At 35.0% G+C, this 21,672-nt stretch overlaps 1 protein-coding gene across 6 annotated transcripts in view; it reads left to right on the forward strand.

Moving 5' to 3' along the window:
• NOL4 (nucleolar protein 4) overlaps positions 1-21,672 on the forward strand; it is a 408,480-nt gene that overhangs the window by 347,427 nt on the left and 39,381 nt on the right. For all 6 annotated transcript variants that reach the window (XM_061169490.1, XM_061169493.1, XM_061169492.1 and 3 more), the window contains one exon: positions 2,898-3,078. In XM_061169490.1, the coding sequence (XP_061025473.1) occupies positions 2,898-3,078 (181 nt within the window). The remainder of the gene's footprint in view (positions 1-2,897; positions 3,079-21,672) is intronic.

Genomic DNA, 21,672 nt, shown 5'->3' on the forward strand with positions numbered 1-21,672 from the left:
ATTGAATAATTTGCTTTCTTTCAGAGTTGCAATGGCTACATGCCTCTACAGAAAGAATACTGCACAGCCCAGTGGTTTTTCATAATGCTGTAGATGCAGTGATTTTTATGAGTGTAGAAGAGAGCAGACAGAGCTGCTCATCTGGGTAAAGAGGAAAGACATAATATGAAAGCATATCTCTATGCCTTTGTCCCATAGTCTCGGGAAGACTCTGAGGCATTTCCCCAGAAGCCATGGAGAGTAGTTTGAGATGTACTACTTTATAGGAAATAGAAGTTATATGTGTGAAAAAAATTCACCCATGTAAATATCACAGATTCATCTATCAATCTTCTGATGAGCTTTGCTAATTTCACAAGCAATAAATATATAAAATATGTCTGTATTCTAGTATGGAAGAATATATATATATATGTGTGTGTGTGTGTGTATATATATATATATATATATATATATATATATATATATATATATATATATAAAATAATACACATATTAATCTGTCCCCAGGCAGGGAGGAGATAAGCACTCATAGATGGGAGACCATTTTACTGTACCTTTATGAAAGACTTTTTGGATACTGCATGAGGGGTAATCATCATTGGTTAGACCATTTTCCATTCACCCGGTCATTGTAACATGCCATTTAAAAGACAGCTGGTTACAGATTCTAAAATTCGAATCGTTGCTATGTTTCTGTACCACTAATGTTGCTTTATTAATAATTATTTTTCACAGTAGCACTGTAATTATTACAATTATTTACCTTAGACCTACTTATTATGGCTTCCAGCAACCAAAGATTCCTGGAAATATCATCTTCAATATCTTAGAGTATTTAAGCTCCCTTACTATTTGTAATATAAAATTTCATTATAGTACAAAGAAACCCCAAAACATATATATTGTTATGTCTTTAGAAAAAGTCCATATTACAAATGGTAAATTTGGTGAAGGCCCCCTATCTTCTTTGGTAGAGAACCACAGTCTAAAACCCACCACCGTTGGGTATTTAGCAAAGAGCAACTTTCAGTATTAAGAAAAAAAAAAAAATCTGGAACTTGCTGTCTTCCCAGTCTAAATAGTAAAGCCAGTGATACCAATAAAATCTGATTGTGTATGGGTCCCTTCTTTAATGCAGTTTCTCCCAGGAAAGAGTGTTATTCTAAAGTAATTTACCTTCACAGGGATTTCTAAGGTTTAAATGCAAGGAATTACAATTAGACTTTCTAGTTCATATACCAATTTACGTCCGCTCATGTTTTTTTTTTAAAGGCAATGCTAGGAAAATTCTTATTTTCAGTTTAATTTACATAGAGGAATTTTGCTGTTTATTTCATAATCTTACTTACCTAGAAATGAAAAGATGAAAAGCTTATAAATCACACGTCTAAGATCTACAGCTGAGTGTAATAGAGTTGAATAGGTCAGTTATAGTTGAAAAGATCAGAACAAGAGCAAAGTCATAACTGCATAGTTCTGATAGTCATGGCAATGCTTTCACTACATGAAAGATTAGAATATCTCTGGCTATAGCAATACTACTGGGTCTATAGAGCAAACTTATTCCACTTTTCCTCTTTTTCCAGTACTTGATGCCACCAAAAAAAAAAAAAAAAAGTATTTGAAAGTTTGTTTCCCTAAACATGCACTCTAAATTTATAAGCTGAAAAATACTTCTGATTATGAAAAACACTCTTAAGAATTTATTACAAATCTGTTTCTAATTCCTTCTTATTAAAAAAAGAAGAAATGATGAAGAATGCAGTAGACAAGTCATATATGTTGTATATATTTTAGACTTTATAAACTCACAGCTGAAGGGAAATTCATTCAATCTGTTTTGCTATGAACATATATACAATTTATTGCCAATTATAATTTGTGTCCATACAACTTTCATTGGTTAGAAGTTTGAAAGCATGGTTTTTCTTAAGCGCAACTTAAGAAAAGAAAAACAAGCTGAAAAGCCTGGGTTTGCTCAAGTCTCTGTCAGGCTGTTGTGATGCATGTAAGGGGCCTAGTGTGGAATCAGCACACAATAAATTTTCCTATAGCCATAAAATAAAAGAGAGAGAGAGAGCACATGAGAGAGCAGACTACAAAAAAAAAAAAAAAGGAATTTCAAGAAAGCCAATTTTTGCAAATTTTTTTTGCAAATTGTTATTTCTCTTCATGTAATTTTTTTAAACCTAACTAGTTCTTTTTAAATTTTTTTAAAAATTTTTTAATGTAAAGTTCACCCTCCCAACAATTTCCAGTATTGTCAACCACATGTACATTTTTGTGCAACAGATCCCTCTCCCCCGGAACCACTCCCCCGATCCTGCATGACTGAATCACACAGTGAACAATTCCCCACCTCCCCCTCCCCCAGACCATTGCAACCGCCATTCTACTTTCTGATTCTATGTGCTTGACTAATCTATCGAAAATAAGTGGAATTATGCAATATTTATCTTTTTGTGATTGGCTAATTTCACTTAGCATTGTCCTCAAGGTTCATCCATGTTGTAGGAGATGACAGGATTTCCTTCTTTTCTTGAGCCTGAATAATATTGCATTGTATTTATATACCATGTTTTCTTTATTCATTTGTCAATGGATATTTAGGTTACTTCCTTCTCTTGGCTATTGTGAACAACTCTCTTCACGTAATTTTAAATTCAGTTGGAAATTGCAAATTGTTCCATCTCCAATCTGTCTCACATTGTTACTTTGCTTTCCTTTTTTTAGTTTTCAGCAAAGTTGTTGAAAATGTGCATATGTACTGACTTAACGTTGACTATATTTTTCTTCTTGTTCAGTGCAGACATGTAGATAACAATAAGATAGTCCTGTTCAAGGTGAAATAGCACAGTGATTTGATAAATAATGAAATGCTATTGTCATTGCAGGATGAATCTGCTCCAGCTGACAAACAGTGTAAACCAGAGGCGGCCCAGGGCACTTACTCAACCTCAGCTGTTTCAGGCTCCCAGGAGGTGTTGTACATCAACGGAAATGGGACCTACAGTTACCATAGTTACAGAGGGCTCGGAGGGGGACTGCTAAATCTGAACGATGCTTCTAGTAGTGGTGAGTCTTTATTACATATTATGTTTTTGTGTCCATTTGGGGTTATTAAATTCCCTAAACCTGAGAAAAAAAAAATTGAATGAAGTGTTGTAAGCAGTAGTCAGTGCCAATCTGTGAAAAACAAGACCATTTAACACATAATGTCCATCTCCCTACAAGGACATCTCCCTATTCAGTTGCTGTTTCTAAAAGTAGCAGCACTATTATGCAACTGAATGATTGCTGTTTTATATTCAAAAAATCTCAACTAGAGAATAGCACATTTTTTTACCAAATAGTTATACATTCTTTCCTTGAAGCTGTAATGTACTGTTCGTCAAAAATAATGACACCTTTTCTCAATGTTCGAAGAGGTTTTTAATTTGGAAAATTTGAGGCACCAGGAACTTTATTGACTTGATGAAACATACACAGTCATTATACCTAAGAAGATACAAACTGAAACAACACACAGAAACAATCCATGGATCTCCAGCCAACAGCTTGTCAGTTGACAATGGTGTCCCACCAGCAGTGAGTGGTATACTGGAACCAGCTTGTACAGGCTCGTGCTTGGTAAATTTTTAGGAATTTCTTGAGCTTATATACCAGAATAAATTCCAAATGTGTAATATAAAGCCATACATATATTAGGAATACAGTACATGGGTGAACTTTTTATAACTGGGTTGTAGGAAAAGCTTTCCTAAACTATACTTAAAATCTAGGGAAAAATAAGTTTAATTAGACCCATGCACACACACACACACAACTTTTGCATGACAAAATAAATAAAGTAAAAATTAAGTGATAAACTAAGAAGTTATTAGCTTCCTATACTACAAAGAGTTAGTAGGCCGATACGTGAAGGTCTTCTAAAAAGAAAGAAATACTCAAAACTGCATATTTAAAAAATAAGGCTAGAAATATGAACACACAATTCTCATAGAAAGCAATGCAGATGTCCCCTAAATACAGCTACTCAAACCCACTCCTAATAAGAGAAATGCAGCTTCTCTCAGATTAACAAAAGTCTGAATATTTACAGAATATTCCTTTGACAACGCTATGGAGGAAATGAGTACTCTCATGCATTGCTTGTAGAAATACAGAAATTTAAAGTAAACTTGACAGTATCTAGGAAAATTAAATATGCATTTACATTTGACCTAGCAATCTCTTTAGGAATCTCGTTAGCAGTTTATCTCAAAGATACACTGGCAAAAATACAAGAAGACATATACAGAAGGCTATTTGTTACAGTGTTATTTATAAATGCACAAAAAAAGGGTTACCAATAAAAATGTCCATCAAGAGATGGCTAGTTGATTCAATTATAGTGCATCCAAATAAGAGAATAACATGAAGCTATAAAAAGTAAGGTATCTTTATATACTCCAGATAGTGAAAAGTACTTATAGTATGCTAACATTCATTAAAGAAGGATATATATAATTTTTTTAAATTTACGTAGAGACAGGAATGGGGGAGGAACAGTATGAAGAAAAGAATACAAGCCAGAATTCTCTGAGTATACTTGGTTTTCATACTTTGTTTTGTAAATTTAACTTTGAAACAATTTGTATATTTACATAATTATTAAACAATCTGATTTTAAGAATCCCTAATATTGAAAGAAAGATTATGCAAATGAACTTTATCTGTTTAATGAGTGGCTGGCACAGCCCCATAGATAGGAACTTTTCTAAGTGATCTCGAAAGTCATAATTTGACACCACAGCGTGAAAGCTTATGATAAAACCTTAAACTATTTTCAGTAATGATATTATTCTTTGGGAACTGTTGTCTGTGTATTATAGTTTAAAGCAAATTTGTAGTTATGTTGGTGTCAGCGAAAGCTGGGATTTTCAGCAGAGGGCAAAGTAGATACAGATGTGAAATCAATAAGTTTAAGCAAAAACTCCATAATCTTGTATTTAAATAGGTAGTATCATTGAGAGCTCAGTGTAGCTTTGTTTTAAAAGAAAAACATACTTCCTACCTTTTTCCACTGAAAATGCCTGGAAACAAAGACCAATTTGAAAATTTGAATTAGGCTTGATGAGCTTCTAATATATTTGGGAGGGAATTGCATTATTAGTATCAAATGAGTATATACTCTAGAAAATTACTTACCTTTACAATACTAGAAACATGCTCCGAGTGTATTCAGGAGTGATTCTGCTGGAAGGCTGGGGCTCTCTGGTCTGCCTTAAAATTAAAGGTCCTGTAAGGACAGGATCACTGAGATTTAGTCTATATCAATTGCCCTCCAGCTCAAAACACGGGTGCCTGAAGTGGAAGAGAAAAAGAAAGCAGCTTATTTCAGAAAAAAAATTAAGTTTCAAGTGTATATTCAGTTTTTCAAAAGCCAGCTAGTGAGCCTTCTCAGCTGTTTTCAACTCTTATTTTTATTTGAACAGCAAATCAGCAGGAAAGAGCAAGTCCAAGACCAGAAAAGGAAAACATAAACAAAAGCTAAGCCTTCTTTTAGCCCGTAAAGCTGGAAATGCTAACACTTCTTTTTAAATATTTTATATAAGTAAGAACTGGTAGGTAGTTCAGAACTTAACCACCAAATCAAAAAATTGGGGGAAAAAAAAGTTTCGTCACTAAAGATTTTATTGACACGGATTTTTTAGATTTGAAAAATTGTTCACTTAGGAAATTAATTTATAGAACATTAATAACAATAACTACCACTTACTGTGTTATTATGGTCTTTCAGTGTAGTCTCCATTCAATCCTTATACAGTCCTATGAGATATGTTCTACAATTTGGGGGAAATTTTTTATAAAACTGAACTTGCCCCCACGTGAAAAAATCATGCCTAGCTACCACTTTTTTTTTTTCTAACATGATTGAAACCTATTTTGTGAGGCTCAGAGGGTTGAGTGACTTGCCAAAAATCCCTCCTTAATAATAAAATGAGGGGCCAGGATTTGGACACAAGCATTCTGACATGAGAGGCCACATTGTAAACCAATGAGCTGACCATCTGTGTAATAGAATATAATGGAAGCGAGTACTGAAATAAGTGATAGCCCCTGGTAAGCACAAATCTACTGTCTCCAGAAACTCTCCCATTCTGGACATTTCATATAAATGAATGAATCATTCAATATGTGGTCTTTTGTGTCTGGCTTCTTTCACTCAGATGATGTTTTCAAGGTTCATCTATCTTATAGCATCTATCTTATAGCATCTATCAATGCTTCATTTTTTTATTGCCAAATGATATTCCATTCTATGGATATGTCATAGTTCATTTAGCAATTCATCAATTGTTTAGCTCAACTGATGGGCACTTGTTTTTTTCCACTTTGGGGTTACTATGAATAATGCTGCGATAAATGTTTATGTAAACGTTCCTGTGTATGTGTTATCAATTCTTTGGGGTATATACCTGGGAGTGGAATTACTGGTTCATATATGTCGTAGCTCTATGTTTAACATTTTGAGGAAATAACAGACTGAACATGGGCTGTCTTTCAACCTTTTAAAATTTCTCTCAAGTCTTACAGTATTTACAGTATGAGTTTTGCACTTCTTTTGTTAATTTTATTGCTAAATATTTCCCTTTGTGATGCTATTGTAGATGGAATGTTTTCCTTAAAACATTATTCTATATTTTTTCTATTTTTTGGAATAGTTTGTGAATTAGTGATATTCTTTATGTGTTTGGTAGAATTCAGGACTGATATTATCTGTGCCTGGGCTTTTCTGGGAGGTTTTTGATTCCTAAATCAATCTCTACTTACTTGTTAGAGGTCTACTTATATTGTCTCTTTCTTCTTGAGTCAAGTAGGTAGTTTGTGTATTTCCAGGCATTTGTCCATTCAGCTGAGTTATTTAATTTATTGATACAAGTGTTCATAATGCTCCTTCATAATCTTTTTTTATTTTTGTAAGGTCAGTAATGATGCTCCTATTGTCATTTCTGATTCTAGTTATTTGAGTGTTCTCCCCTTTCTTTGGTGATTCTAGGTAAAGGTTTGTCAGTTTTCTTGATCTCTTCAAAGAGCAAGCATTTGGTTTCATTGATTTTCTTTATGGCTTTTCTATTCTCTATTTCATTGATTTCTACTCCCATATTTATTATATCCTTCATTTTGCTTACATTTAAGTTTAGTTTTCTCTTATTTTCCAGTGTCTTAACCTGAAAAGTTAAGACATTTATTCCAAGTCTTTTTTTCTCTTTGTATACAGGCATTTACAGCTATAAATTTCCTTCTAAGCACTGCCTTATCTGCATTACATTTTTGGTATGTTATGTTTTTGCTTTCATTCACCTCAAAGTATTTTCTTATTTCCTGTATCATTTCTTCTTTGGCCCATTGGTTATTTAGTAGTATGTTGTTTAATTGCCATGTATTTGTGAATTTCCCAAATTTCCTCTGTCAATGGCTTTGTATAATTTCAGTCCTTTCACGTTTATTGAAGCTGGTTTAATGACCCGGATTATGGTCTATCCTGGAGAATGTCCCACGTGTACCTGAGAAGTATGTATATTCTGCCGTTGGTAGTAGGGTATTTTGTAAATGGTATTAGGCCTAGTTGGTTTACAGTGTTGTTCAAGTCTTCTATATTCTTGTTGATCATCTGCCTAGTTTTTTATATCCGTTGTTGTAAGAAGGGTAATGGGATCTCAACTACTGTTGTTGAATTATTTATTTTTGCCTTTAATTCTGACAGCTCTGTTTCATTTATTTTGGCACTCTGTCATTAGGTACAGATATTGTTTATATTGTTATATCCTCTTGACAGAGGATTGATGCTTTTATCATTGTAAAATATCCCTATTTATATCTAGAAACTCTTTTAAAGTCTGTTTTGCCTAATATTAATTATTTATGTAATATCAGGATCAGGAAAAGACAATGGTAACTTAGCTTATCATGTTGATACTAAAAGTGAAGAGAACTGGGCAAAGCTTTGGACATGGAAATGACATATAAAAGAGTATAGAACAAATGTTTACTCAAACACAACCAAAATAATTTATCTCTACTCCATAAATGGCTAAGTAATTGTGGGAGCCCAATGCCAAATGAAAAATGTGGGGCCCCTTATTTAAGAGTTAAGAATTTCAAGATGGTGACAACAGAGCATTAAACAAATCATGAGACATTTCTGAGCAGAATCCCGTGGGACTGCACATTTCGTGGCCCACTTTGCTCCTTTGATTTATTCAGCAAGTTGGAGGAAGCGTTGTGTTTTCATGAAAAAGGCAGGGAGCTACTGGTGAGGCGAAAGATAATATATACAATGAGGGAAAAGATTGAACACAGAAGTGAGAATATTTTTAGAGAGTCTTTTTGAGAAGAGAGGAGAGAACTTTGGAGCAACTTCCGATCAAGAGTAAAAATTGAGAGGGAAATTAAAGAGAAAATGTTGCTATGAATTATTAATGAGTAGGGCTCCAAAAGTTTGCTTGCCCTTCTACCCATTCTCCACAGAGAAACCAAGGTAATCTTTAAGAAAAGGAAAATCTGATCATATTACTTCATTATCTAAAACCCTTCTATGGGCTCTCATTGTTCTTAGAAAAATGACATTACCCAGCTCTTCATGCCTCAGGGTCCTCCCTCCTGAAGTTTTCTTTGATCATTTTTTACCCCTACATCCCTCATTTATTGCTCATTTTAAAATCTTGAACTCCACGTCTAGATCAGGTATAGCCATAACTCTAATAGCATCCTGAATTTGTCCCTTGAAGCATATACCACAGTGCACATACACATACCCACACACGTGTAATCACAATACACTGGTATTCAGTCCCCAGTTGTATTGTTCAGTGATGGTCAAAAGCCACATAGGAAATCTGGCATAGGTTCCAGGTATGCAGCCATATAAGTGAGCAGTTTTTATAGAAAGTTTTATTAGAAAACAGTTTTTATAAATTTGTCGTTTGAATGTAGGTACTATGGTGCTGTGATGAGGTCTGCCTTGTATATAATTCTCCCCCCAGAAAAACCTCAGCACCATAGAATGATAGAATCTAAATGGACTTGAAAAGTAATTCGATAGCAATGTCTTTATTTTTTAAAGGCTATTAAGAAAGAAACAGGCCAGGAAAATTAGATGACTTGCTCACACAGGTTGACTTTTTGCGTGTTTAGTTAATGCGTCTTCTGACTTTTTGTATGGCGAGATAAAGATCTCTTAAAGATGCAACAAAGAACAACTTAGAGCAATTCAGATTGTGTATTGCTGAGAAGAAACCGGAGTAACAGAGTAACCAGAATGGCATACAGCAAATTTAAAATGAGATGGCTTTCTTTGAGCAATGGCCTTGGGCTGAGTGTAATTGAGTGAAAAAATAAAAAAGAAAGAAAAAGAAAGGCAAAGGCTAGTCTAAGTAAATAGCAACTTTAGGCTTAAACCCAAGAGAGTTTCTCTAGCTCACATTTGAGAAAGGACTCTAGCTATAGTAATGGTAGCAAGGCAAATGGTTAATTTCATGTTGTGAAGGAGCTTTAAATAACATCTCTTCTCAAAAACAAATTCTACCTGTAACACTGGTATTGGCTCCTGCTGTTTTGATTTTGTTTAGTTTTTGCTTTTTTAACCACAGGAGGGCACCTAGATTGATCAGACCTGCAAATCCCTTTATTTGGGGACTTCCTTCATAAATTCTGGGAACCCCAAACATTCTTTTAAACATGGTATTATCTTTAGCTTAGTTTTTCATTTTTAAAACATCAGAATAGTCATTCCCTATAACAGATTTGGAGCTGTGGGAAAAAAAAACTATATACATATACATAAATCTTGAGAGCTAAAAAGGCATAGCAGAAGATTAGCATGATATGAGATGCCAACATCATATCTGATGGCTGACAACTACAGTTAATCTAAGTTTGAGAATACTTAATTTTAGAATTTGTAGAGATCTTCTGAAAAGTGTGGAAGGGAGCAGCAACTTTCAAGAGACCAAGTTGAATTAGTTACACGTCTGACTTAATTTATAAAATAGATGAAGACAATCAGAATTCGGACCATTAATGGAGAAACTGGGAGATAATTTGAGTTGGTAGCATAAACAGGAGGGCAAAGATTGAAGGAGATATAATATTTGCAGAACCTTTTAAACTAATGTAATAAGAACATGAACTCTGCAGGTTGTACTATGTTCAAGAAGAATGTGAAGGCAGAAGAATGGAAAAAGATACCTTAAAAATATTTGGATTTAACTTAACAAATATTTTGGGGTTCTCATGTTCAATTCACTGTAATAAGTACTTTCTTAGTCTGTTCGGGCTGCTATAACAAAAATAGCATAGACTGGGTGGCTTAAACAACAGACATTTATTTTTTCACAGTTCTGGAGGCTGGGAAGTCCAAGATTAAGGTGCTGGCAGATTTGCTGTCTGGTGAGAGTCTGCTTCCTGTTCCATGGAGGACCATCTTTTCACTGTGCCCCTTTCACATAGTGGAGGAATGAGGGAGCTCTCTGAGTTCTCTTTCTTATAAGGGCACTAATCTCATTCATGAGGGCTCTACCCTCATGACCTAATCACCTCCCAAAGGCCCTACCACCTAATACCATCACACTGAAGATTAGATTTCAGCAAATGAATTTGGTGGGGGGAGGGGGATGCAAACATTCCGTCTATAGCTGGTGCATTAAGAGAAAACAAGTTGAATAAGGCAGAATCACTGACATTAAGAAACTAACAGATCAAAAAGATAAAACATTCCTCCTCCTCTTGTCTAAACATCAATATCCTTTAAGACTGATTTAAATCATACTTCCTCTGTGAAACCTTACTCTACCTTGCCACTCACTCTTCCACTCTTTGGAAGATTAATCACTCTCCTGCATGTACCTTTTTTCTAGCACTTATCTCACTGAATTATGACATGTGTTTTCAAATATTTTTCCCTAAATAGATGTGCACTCCTTGAAAGCAGGAGCTCTGTCTTATTCATCCCTTGAATAAGGCCAGAAATATAGTAAGTGCTCAATCATATTGGCTTAATGAGTGAATAAATTTTTAAAAATAGAACACCTAGTGCCAAAGTCAAAAAAAAAATACAAAGAGAATTACTGATATATATTGGATGGCAGGGTGAAGGGTTTATCTTAGATAAAGCCAAGGGCTCAGTGGTTAAAGTTGACAATTCTGTGGGTGAAAGAGGAAGGCTCCAAAGAGTTCTATAAACTCCTGCTTAAGTTTGAATATGGTAGCAATAGTAAAAGCTTGCCCATGTTGGAGACTTCATAACGTGGAAAGGGTGTGCTTCAAATCCTTTGTTAGCCAACCTCCATTTGTTTAGAGCTGGCAAGGGTCTGCACCCAACAATCCAAATTTTCAAGTTGGAGTGTTATCAAAATGACAGCAGTTACAGTTTTTATAAAGAACTTATTCAAATCATCCCACTGAAATGAGAAGCAAGCAAGCAGCCAATCCTGCCATTATTATCACATCCAATTACATAGGACTTTGGAATGCTTTCTTTCTATCAGGAAATTCACATTGAGCTGTCTAAAGAGGGCAATTGTTCGCTGCAGTCATCCACTGGATCTATTGAGTCTAAATTATATGCATAATGCATAAGTTAACTACTGATGTTTCCTCTCCACAAACCCCATCAGGCAGACTTTTCAATTTGTTTTTCAACCCTCATGTAAACTGGGCTGATATACAGACCGCAATCTAACAAGACCACATTGTAGTAATGACCATAATAACTAACATTTGTATAGCAATTTCTAGTTTGCCCAAATCTTTATATCTGTGATCTTCTTTGCTCCTCACTAATATTGAGGATTGTCAGCTGTAAAGATGCTTTGGATCACAGCCTATAATTACGAGCCTAAAGGAGCTTGGCCGTAAGATTCACCACCACACTAGAGCTGGTTCACAATAGTGTGACTGGCTTGGTGTGTGGCTATTGCTCTCCCTCAGCATCAACATTCTGAAACATCACTTCTCATCTGAAATTTTCAAAGGAGTGCTTCTGTTCATTTACTGTCTTCACTCCTCATCTACCATTTACTCTTCAATCCACTGTAACTTGCTTATGCCAACATTTGGCTGAAACTGGTCAGGTTAAGTCTATCAGTGATTCCATTTATTGCCAAACTAAAAATGCTTTTTGCCCTTGATCTTACCAGATGTCTTGGGTATCTTTGAATCTGTCGATAACTAGAGCCTTGAAACATCCACTCTCTTGGCTTCCATGTCACCTGATCACCAGATAATTCTTCTCCTGCTGCCTTGAGTCCTTTCTCTCAACCCACGCCCTTCCCTGCTGGGTTTCTCCTAGCATCCTTCGCTCGTCAATTTAATCCTCTTGCTCTGCACACTGCTCAAAGGAGAACCCACTAGCTCTCATGGTTTCAACTTCAGAATGTGCCAAAAGCTGCATAATCTCCTCCATGCTTTGCCTTGAGCTTCAGATTTTATATCCAGTTGTCTGCCACATAGCTTGATCCAGGTATCCCAAGAAACCTCATATTTAATTATTTAAGAGTGAATTCTTCACCCGCACAGATATTATTGTCTGTTTCTGAGGTTATCTCACACAGAAATGCCCTCCCCTGCACCTGATCTGTATTAGCTATTACCTTCTCTATGATTATTTTCTGGTTGCTTCACCCATTACCTTTACTTCCTTCATGTCCCCATGACACTGTAGGCATACCTCTTTCTTTTTTAACCTATTATGTGCTCTTTTTTATACTAGATTGTACAGTCTGAGGGCAAGCAAGGTAACTTTTTCTGACTATCATATCATCAGTGTCAGTAGGTAACCATCTTATATTATGGCTCAATGAATAGTAAATGGATAAATGAATGACTCAGTGAAAGAAATCATTTCAATAAAATATTGTGCCTCTTTAGAGAACTTAATTAAATCTAATTGAGCATGGGGAAAGTCAGTTGAAGTTGAGGATATCTTCTTAGTGTTTGTTGTCTTTTCCTCTTAATACTCCAAAGAGCACAATACTGGAAGAAAAGTATTTCATATCAAATATTTGCGACAAATATTTTGAAATACCCATGTGTGTTCTGTTTTAAAATGTATTCAGTTTAAGTCCTCTGATTCAGGAAAGAAATGTTTAACATAGTTATGTAGGCAATTGGGAAGGTATACTTTTTACTTTGACCTTACCTTCTTAATAACTTGTTCTGGCTCACTAGCCACGTGGAAACAAGGAGTGCAAATGCATGGAGAGAAAACCGTCTTGATCCAGGAGACCAGCTGGGTGTTTCGGGTGTGAAAAATACATAAGATCTATTATGTAAAACTGTGTAGATAATGACTTTATAGAGTAGAGCCTAAAGTAGTTCACAGAAGTTAAGCAATGCCCTCTGGGTAATTCATATGTCCTTTACACAATGGGGAAGAGCCACATGATTATAACATAGTATGTGAAGAAAGGAAATTGCGTGATCTAATTGAAGTCAACATGATTGGAATTATGCAGTTATTATATTTCAATAGAGTTCCAGTAAACCTCACTGAGTTGTCAAAGCATATTCTACAGCACATAGTGGGAACTTCATTTGTATCTAGAGATTTTTCCATCACTGTGCCCAAATTATTGTAACTATTCTTAGTAAGTCCATTTCTCCCATGTGTGTTCCTTTGATGACCTGCCTTTGAATCAGAGTATTTTCAAACTTTAAATCCTACTGATTGTCCTCATTTTGATTATTCTGCATTTCTTTCAAATACAAGTTTATCAACATCTGTGCTATCCAGTACGATAGCCACTAGCTACATGTGGCTATTGACGTTCAAATTAATTAAAATTAAATAAAATTTAAAATTCGATTCCTCAGTCACACTGGGACACATTTCAAGTGTTCAACTGCCAAAGTGGTGATTGGCTACTGTATTGAACAGCACAGAACATTTCAATCACCACAGAAATTTCTATTGAATAACACTGACTCTAGGCTCTAATTGTCTCACCTACACCATTGCATTGACCCTTGGTTGGTTTTATTATTGCAGAAAACCTTTTCTACATTTATTTCATTGGCTCCTTGCATTTAATTATGTATCATTCACTCCTCAATGAAATAAATGAGGTCAATGAATAACCTTATGAAAACTTAATTGGTGATTCTTAAATAGTAATGCTTTTAATTCAAACTACTCAGCTTTTAAATAACTTTCAGTTATTTTAGCAGTCTGAGAAGAGCTAATAATAACTTGTAACATAGGTGTTGAAAACCTTTTGGCATAGGTTGGGATTACTTTAAAACCAGAAACAAGTTTTAAGAGAATTTCATTGTAACAGAATTTGTAATTATGCATTTAGAGAAAGCAAACCTAAACTCCACATATTTGAAATGTGACCACAATTTTGACACTGAGCTCATTCTGTTTTTCCAGCTCGTCTACATACTCTAATAATAACTTAGAATTCAACTGAGACTGAAGTTTTTGCACACATATATATTGAGATACCTAGAGTTTCAGGGAGATGATGCTTATTTGTAAATGTTAATGATTGGAAATTATGTTAACCATTTGCTGGAAAATGATATGAATTATCTGCAAAATAAAATGAAGCATCTTTCAGTTTATCTGACTGAGCCCTCACATCTTCCAGCAGGTTTCTGTAGATCAGGGAGCCTCAGAGAAAGGGCTCTGAAAAGAGAGGTGAGTGACCCTGTGTTTTCCCTGGACTGCCCAGCACATGTAATTGGTTTTATAGCTCAATATTGATCAGGCCTTTCTGGCAGAAGCTTTCTAAAAGCCTGTTCTCTACAGTAAAATGGATCTTATGTACTCTTAAGATCCTCTTGAGAATTTTGTGTTTGTGCCTACTCACTGAAGAGATGGAAAGAAAAGACTTTGTTAGTATTCTCGGACCTTTCTTCTTGAGCCTGCTGGTATACCATTCAGGGGCTTTCCAGGTGGCATGAGTTCATTATGGTTGGCTTGGGATGCTTTTCTTAACAACCTCCTTTGAACTTTGACATGTTCTCTGGTAATCTCTCTAAACAAACCAGTTAAAATTTCCTGGCCTTGCCAGCTCTCAGCTCCAGGAAGGAGGTCTCTTGGGGAGTTCAGAATGTTCTACTTTTCTAGGAAGTCAGAAATCCCACTCTCTATATGGAAATTGAATTAGCTACTTTCTATATTCCTCCTTCCTGGGTTCAGGTATTGATGCACCTTTCTGAAACAGGCACCAGGCTGCTCCCTTAGCCTCCTTAGAGATCTTGAGTCTGCCTAAGAGTGTAGGAAGGCCAGAGTTGCCTTATTTTTTTCTCTTGCATGTTAAAAAATTCAAATTCCAAGTATGATTACTATTAGAATGCTAATATTTCCTTTTGTGATTTCAAGGCACACAGTCATTTAAAATGACACTTGGCTCTTGACTAATATACAAAGGCTTTTTCTGAAACCCTTTCTCCCATCCAGGTACAAGTGCTAGAACTTGTGGAAGTAGATGTGCTTGAATGTGCATTCACACAGTGCAACTTTACCTCCTGAGCTGCTATTTGGTCCACTCACTCAGTTCCAGAATTAACAAAAGATTACAAAATTAAATGTGTCATGACTAACATTCTGACCAATATCGCTATGGTCACAGGGAGAAACAAATTATTTCTGGTAATTTAAGCCCATTAGGGAATATAATCCTCTTGAGTACTCTGAATATATCTATAGGTAGCTTGTACACTACTCTATATTTAGGGATTTTTTTTCTGGTTCCTATTTCTGGCAATATAATTTCTCTTCATTGTTCTTTGAAGAAGTATGGTAGGAATAATCATGTTTTCTTAACACAGTTCCTGAAAACATATTTATAAATGCAGTGTGTCTATAATTAGGAGAAAAGTCATACTATGTTTATTTTTGGTGTGATCTTTCCAAGCAGACATGTTCTTGTGTGTTTATAATAATCACCTCATTCATATCCTCATCTTCCATGGGCTATTCTCCCACCACTCTTTCCAGCGATGGCCTGTTCCCGTGATTTCTTCTGTTTCCTGTAAAATATTAATTTGCTTTCATTGCAACTTAAAAACAAAGATGAGAAATTGGAGGAGGACATTGACCTCCGTGGATTGATTTCATCAATCCCATCTCCCTTCACATGCACAAAAAAAATATTTTGTCTGGATTCATAAGAATGGTCCTGTTTAACATTTATATCTCTTGACTGTTGACAAAGCAAATATTTGATATTTGAAATTACTGAGGGAATGCAGGCATGTGCACTCTGTCTCCAAACACTGCTTCTTAAAATTCTACATTCCTTGAATCTATATTTTTACCTCCAAGTTTTATTGACTAAAAGATAATAAGGATAATCTTTCAGTATAAATACTTTGTATTTCACATGAGTTATTGTTTTCTTCATAGTTTTGGATAATTGTAAATTAAATGTGGACATTTATTTTTATTGAGATATAACTGACATTTAACATTGGGTAAGTGTGAGGTGTACAATTTGTTGATTTAATACATTTATATATTGCAATATGATTTCCACCATAGTGTTAGCTAACACCTCTAGCATGTCAAATAATTATCATCTCTTTTTTTGGGGTGGAAACAATTAAGCTCTAGTCTCTTAGCATTTTTGAAGTTTAAAATACAGTATTTTTGTCTACCATCCTGTGCTGTGCATTAGATCTCTAGACCTTATTTACTACTTGTTTCAAGTTTGTAACCATAAACAGCATATCCCCAGTTCCACCACCCTCCAGACCCTGGTAACCACCATTCTGCAATATGTCTTTATGAATTTGGATTTTTTAGGTTTTACATGTAAGTGATATCATACAGTATTTGTCTTTCTCTGTCTGACATCTCACTTAGTATAATGCCCTCAAGGTCCATCAGTGTTGTTGCAAATGGCAGGATTTCCTTCTTTCTCATGGCTGAATAATTTTCTATTGTGTGTGTATATATATGTATGTGTGTGTATGTGTGTGTGTGTGTATATGGATACACAACTAATGGTTTATAAACAAGTAGTTTATATGTATATGCCACTACTTGTTTATCCATTCATCCATTAACAGACACCACTTAGGTTGTTTCCACATCTGGCTGTGAATATCGCTGCAATAAACATGGGAGTGGTTATATCTCTTCAATATCCTGTTTTGATTTTCTGTGGATATATACCCAGAAGTAGAATTGCTGGATGATATGATAGTTCTAATTTTTTGAGGAACCTCCATGCTGTTTTCCACAGTGACTGAACCAATTTACATTACCACCAGCAATGTACAAGGATTCCCTTATCTCTACATCCTTACCAATGCTTGTTTTCTCTTGTTTTCTTGACAGCCATTCTGACACACGTGAGGTGGTTTTGATTTGCCTTTGCCTGTTGATAAGTGACATTCAGCATCTGAATGTACCTGTTAGCCATTTTGATGTCTTCTTTGGAAAAATGTCTATTTAGTTCCTCTGCCCTTTTTTTTAACTTTTTATTTTATAGGAGTATAGGTGACTAACAATGTTGTGTTGGTTTCAAGTGTACAGCAAAGTGATTTAGTTTTACATATACATGTATCTATTCTTTTTCAAATTCTTTTCCCATTTAGGTGGTTACATAATACTGAGCAGTGTTCCCTGTGCTATACAGTAGATCCTTGTTGGTTATCTATTTTAAATATAGCAGTGTGTACATGTCAATCCCAAACTCCCAATCTATCCCTCCCCCCCCCCAACCTTTCCCCCTGGGTAACCTTAAGTTCATTCTCTAAATATGTGAGTCTGTTTCTGTTTTGTAAATAAGTTCATTGGTATCACTTTTTTGGGTTCTGCATATAAGCGATATCATATGATATTTGTCTTTCTCTGTCTGACTTACTTCACTCAATATGATTATCTCCAGGTCCATCCATGTTGCTGCAAATGACATTATTTCATTGTTTTTAATGGCTTAGTACCATTGTATATAGGTACCACATCTTCTGTATCCATTCACCTGTCAATGGACATTTAGGTTGCTACCATGTCTTGGCTATTGTAAACATCACTGCAATGAACATTGGGGTGCATGTATCCTTTCAAACCATGTTTTTCTCTGCATATATGCCCAGGAGTGGGATTGCTGGATAATATGGTAGCTATATTTTTAGCTTCTTGAGGAACCTCCATCCTGTTCTCCATAGTGGCTGTACCAATTTACATGCCCACCAACAGTGTAGGAGGGTTCCCTTTTCTCCACACACTCTCCAGCATTTATTGTTTGTAGACTTTTTGATAATGGCCGTTTTGACTGGTGTGAGATATCTCAGTGTAGTTTTGATTTACATTTCTCTAATAATTGGCAATGTTGAGCATCTTTTCATGTGCCTCTTGGCCATCTGTGTGTCTTCTTTGGAGAAATGTCTCTTTAGGTCTTCTGCCCATTTTTTGATTGGGTTGTTTGTTTTTATGGTATTAAGCCACATTAGCTGTTTGTAAATTTTGGAGACTTATCCCTTGTCGGTCTCATCATTTGTAAATATTTTCTCCCATTCTGTGGGTTGTCTTCTCATTTTGTTTATGGTTTCCTTTGCTATGCAAAAGCTTTATAATTTAATTAGGTGTCATTTTTTAATTTTTGTTTTTATTTTCATTACTCTGGAGACGGATTGAAAAAGATATTGCTGCAATTTAAGTCAGAGAGTGTTCTGCCTATGTTTTCCATTAAGAGTTTTGTAGTGTCTGGTCTTACATTTAGGTCTTTAATCCATTTGGAGCTTATTTTTGTGTATGGTGTTAGAGAATGTTCTAATTTCATTCTTTTACATGTAGCTGTCCAGTTTTCCCAGCACCGTTTATTGAAGAGACTGTCTTTCCTTCATTGTAAAGTCTTGCCTCCTTTGTCGTAGATTAATTGACCATGGGTGTGTGGGTTTATTCTGGGCTTTCCATCCTGTTCCATTGATCTATATTTCTATTTTTGTGCCAGTACCATACTGTCTTGATGGCTATATCTTTGTAGTATAGTCTCAAGTCAGGGAGCCGTTTTTTAATTGGATTGTATTTTGTTGTTGTTGTTATTGAGTAAGAATTTGTATTCTGGATATTAACCTCTTATCGGATATGTGGTTTGCACATATGTTCTCTCATTCCATAGTTTGCCTTTTCATTTTGTTGACGATTTCTTTTGCTGTGCAGAAGCTTTTTAATTTGATGTTGTCCCACTTGTTGATTTTTGCCTTTATTGCTTGTGCTTTTGGTGTCATATCCAAAAAAATAATTGCCCAAACCAATGTCAAGGAGATTTTCCTATTTTCTTGTAGGAATTTTATGGTATCAGGTATTCTTGTTTGTCTTTAATACATTTCAAGCTAATTTTTGTGAGCAGTGTAAGATATGGTTCCAATTTCAATTTTCCCAGCATCATATTTTTCAATTTTCCCAACACTCTCCCCAGTGAGTGGTCTTGGCTCCCTTGTGAAATATTAGTTGACTGTATATACAGAGGTTTATTTCTAGGCTCTTGTTTCTGTTCCATTTGTCTATGTGTCTATTTTTATGCCAGTTCCATACTGTTTTATTTACCCTAGCTTTATTGTGTAGTTTGAAATCAGGAAGTTTGATGCTTCCAGCTTTATTCTTCTTTCTCATGATGGCTTTGGCTATTAAGATTATTTTTCTATTTCTGTAAAAAAAAAAAAAGGTATTGAAATTTTGATCAGCATTGTGTTGGATCTATAAATGGCTTTGGGTAGTATGGACATTTCAGTAATATTAATTCTTCTGATCCGTGAATATGGAATATATTTCCATTTGTGTCTTTAATTTTTTTTCATCAAGGTCTTGTAGTTTTCATTACATAGATTTTTCACTTGGTTAAATTTATAAGTATTACATTTTTTTATTCTATTGCAAATGGGATCATTTTCTTTATTTCTTTTTCACATGTTTCACTGTTAGTTACATAAACACGTTTTTAGGTTAAATAAATTGAATTAAAAAAAGAAAAAATCAGTGGTTTCACATTTCTTATAGAATAAAATTCAAATGTATTACCATAAAAAACACACATAACTGATTTCTGGGTGTTGATTCTATATTCTGCAACTTTACTGAATTTGTTGATTATTCCCAACAGTTTTTTTGGTTGAGTCTTTAGAAATTTCTATATATAAACTAATAATATCTCCAAATAATGACAGTTCTACCTCTTTCTTTCTGATTTAGATGCTTTTTATTTCTTTGTCTTGCCTAATAGCTCCAGTTAGGACTTCCAGTACCATGTTTAAGAAGAGTGGTTAGAGTGGACACTCTTGTCTTGTCTTGTTCCTGATCTTAGATGAAAAGCTTTCAATTTTTTGCCATTGAGTAAAATGTTAGCTCTGGTTTCATCCTATATGGCCTTTATTATGTTGCGGTATGTTCTTTCTATACACAATTTGTTGAGGTTTTTTTTTTTTTTTAATTACCATGAAAAGACGTATTTTGTCAAATGCTTCCGCATCTGTTGAGATGATCATATGATATTTTTTCTGCTATTCTATTAGTATGAGGTATCACATTTATTGATTTGCATATATTGAACCATCCTTGCATCCCAGGGATAAGTCCCACTTGGTCATGGTGTATAATTCTGTTAATGTGTTGCTGAATTAAGTTTACTAATAATTTCTTGTGAATTTTTGCATCTATATTCATCAGAGATATAGATCTATACTTTTCTTTTCTTGTAGTGTCCTTGTCTGGCTTTGGTATCCGGAAGGATCTTCCACTGTGAAATGAGTTTGAAGTGTCCCCACCTCTTCAAATTTTTGGAAGGGTTTAAGATGGATTGGCATTCACTTTTCTTTACGTGTGTGGTAGAATCCACCTATCAAGTGTACCATACTGTTTTGATTACTGTAGCTTTGAGGTATAGTCTGAAGTCACTGAGTGTGATGCCTCCAGCTTTGTTCTTTTTTTCTCAAGATTGCTTTGGCTATTCACGGCCTTTTGCGGTTCCATATAAATTTTAGGATTATTTTTTCTAGTTCTGTGAAAAATGGCATGTGTGTTTCTACAGGGATTGCATTAAATCTGTAGATTGCTTTGGGTGGGATGGACAGTTTAGCAATATTAATTCTTCTGATCCATGAATATGGGATATCTTTCTATATATTTGCATAATCTTTAATTTCCTTCATCACTGTCTCATAGTTTTCAGAGTATAGGTTGTTTGCCTCCTTGGTTAAGTTTATTCCTAGGTATTTTATTCTTTTTGATGCTGTTTTATTTTTTATGTTTATTTTTTTAAACATCTTTATTGGAGTATAATTGCTTTACAATGGTGTGTTAGTTTCTGCTTTATAACAAAGTGAATCAGTTATACATATACATATGTTCCCATATCTCTTCCCTCTTGCATCTCCCTCCCTCCCACCCTCCCTATCCCACCCCTCTAGGTGGTCACAAAGCATCAAGCTGATCTCCCTGTGCTATGCGGTTGCTTCCCACTAGGTATCTATTTTACGATTCGTAGTGTATATATGTCCATGCCATTCTCTCACTTTGCCACAGCTTACACTTCACCCTCCCCATATCCTCAAGTCCATTCTCTAGTAGGTCTGTGTCTTTATTCCCATCTTACCAATAGGTTTTTCATGACCTTTATTTTTTTTTCCCTTAGATTCCATGTATATGTGTTAGCATACTGTATCTGTTTTTCT

The sequence above is a fragment of the Eubalaena glacialis genome, chromosome 15 (assembly GCF_028564815.1).
Source record: "Eubalaena glacialis isolate mEubGla1 chromosome 15, mEubGla1.1.hap2.+ XY, whole genome shotgun sequence".
Classification (NCBI taxonomy): domain Eukaryota; kingdom Metazoa; phylum Chordata; class Mammalia; order Artiodactyla; family Balaenidae; genus Eubalaena; species Eubalaena glacialis.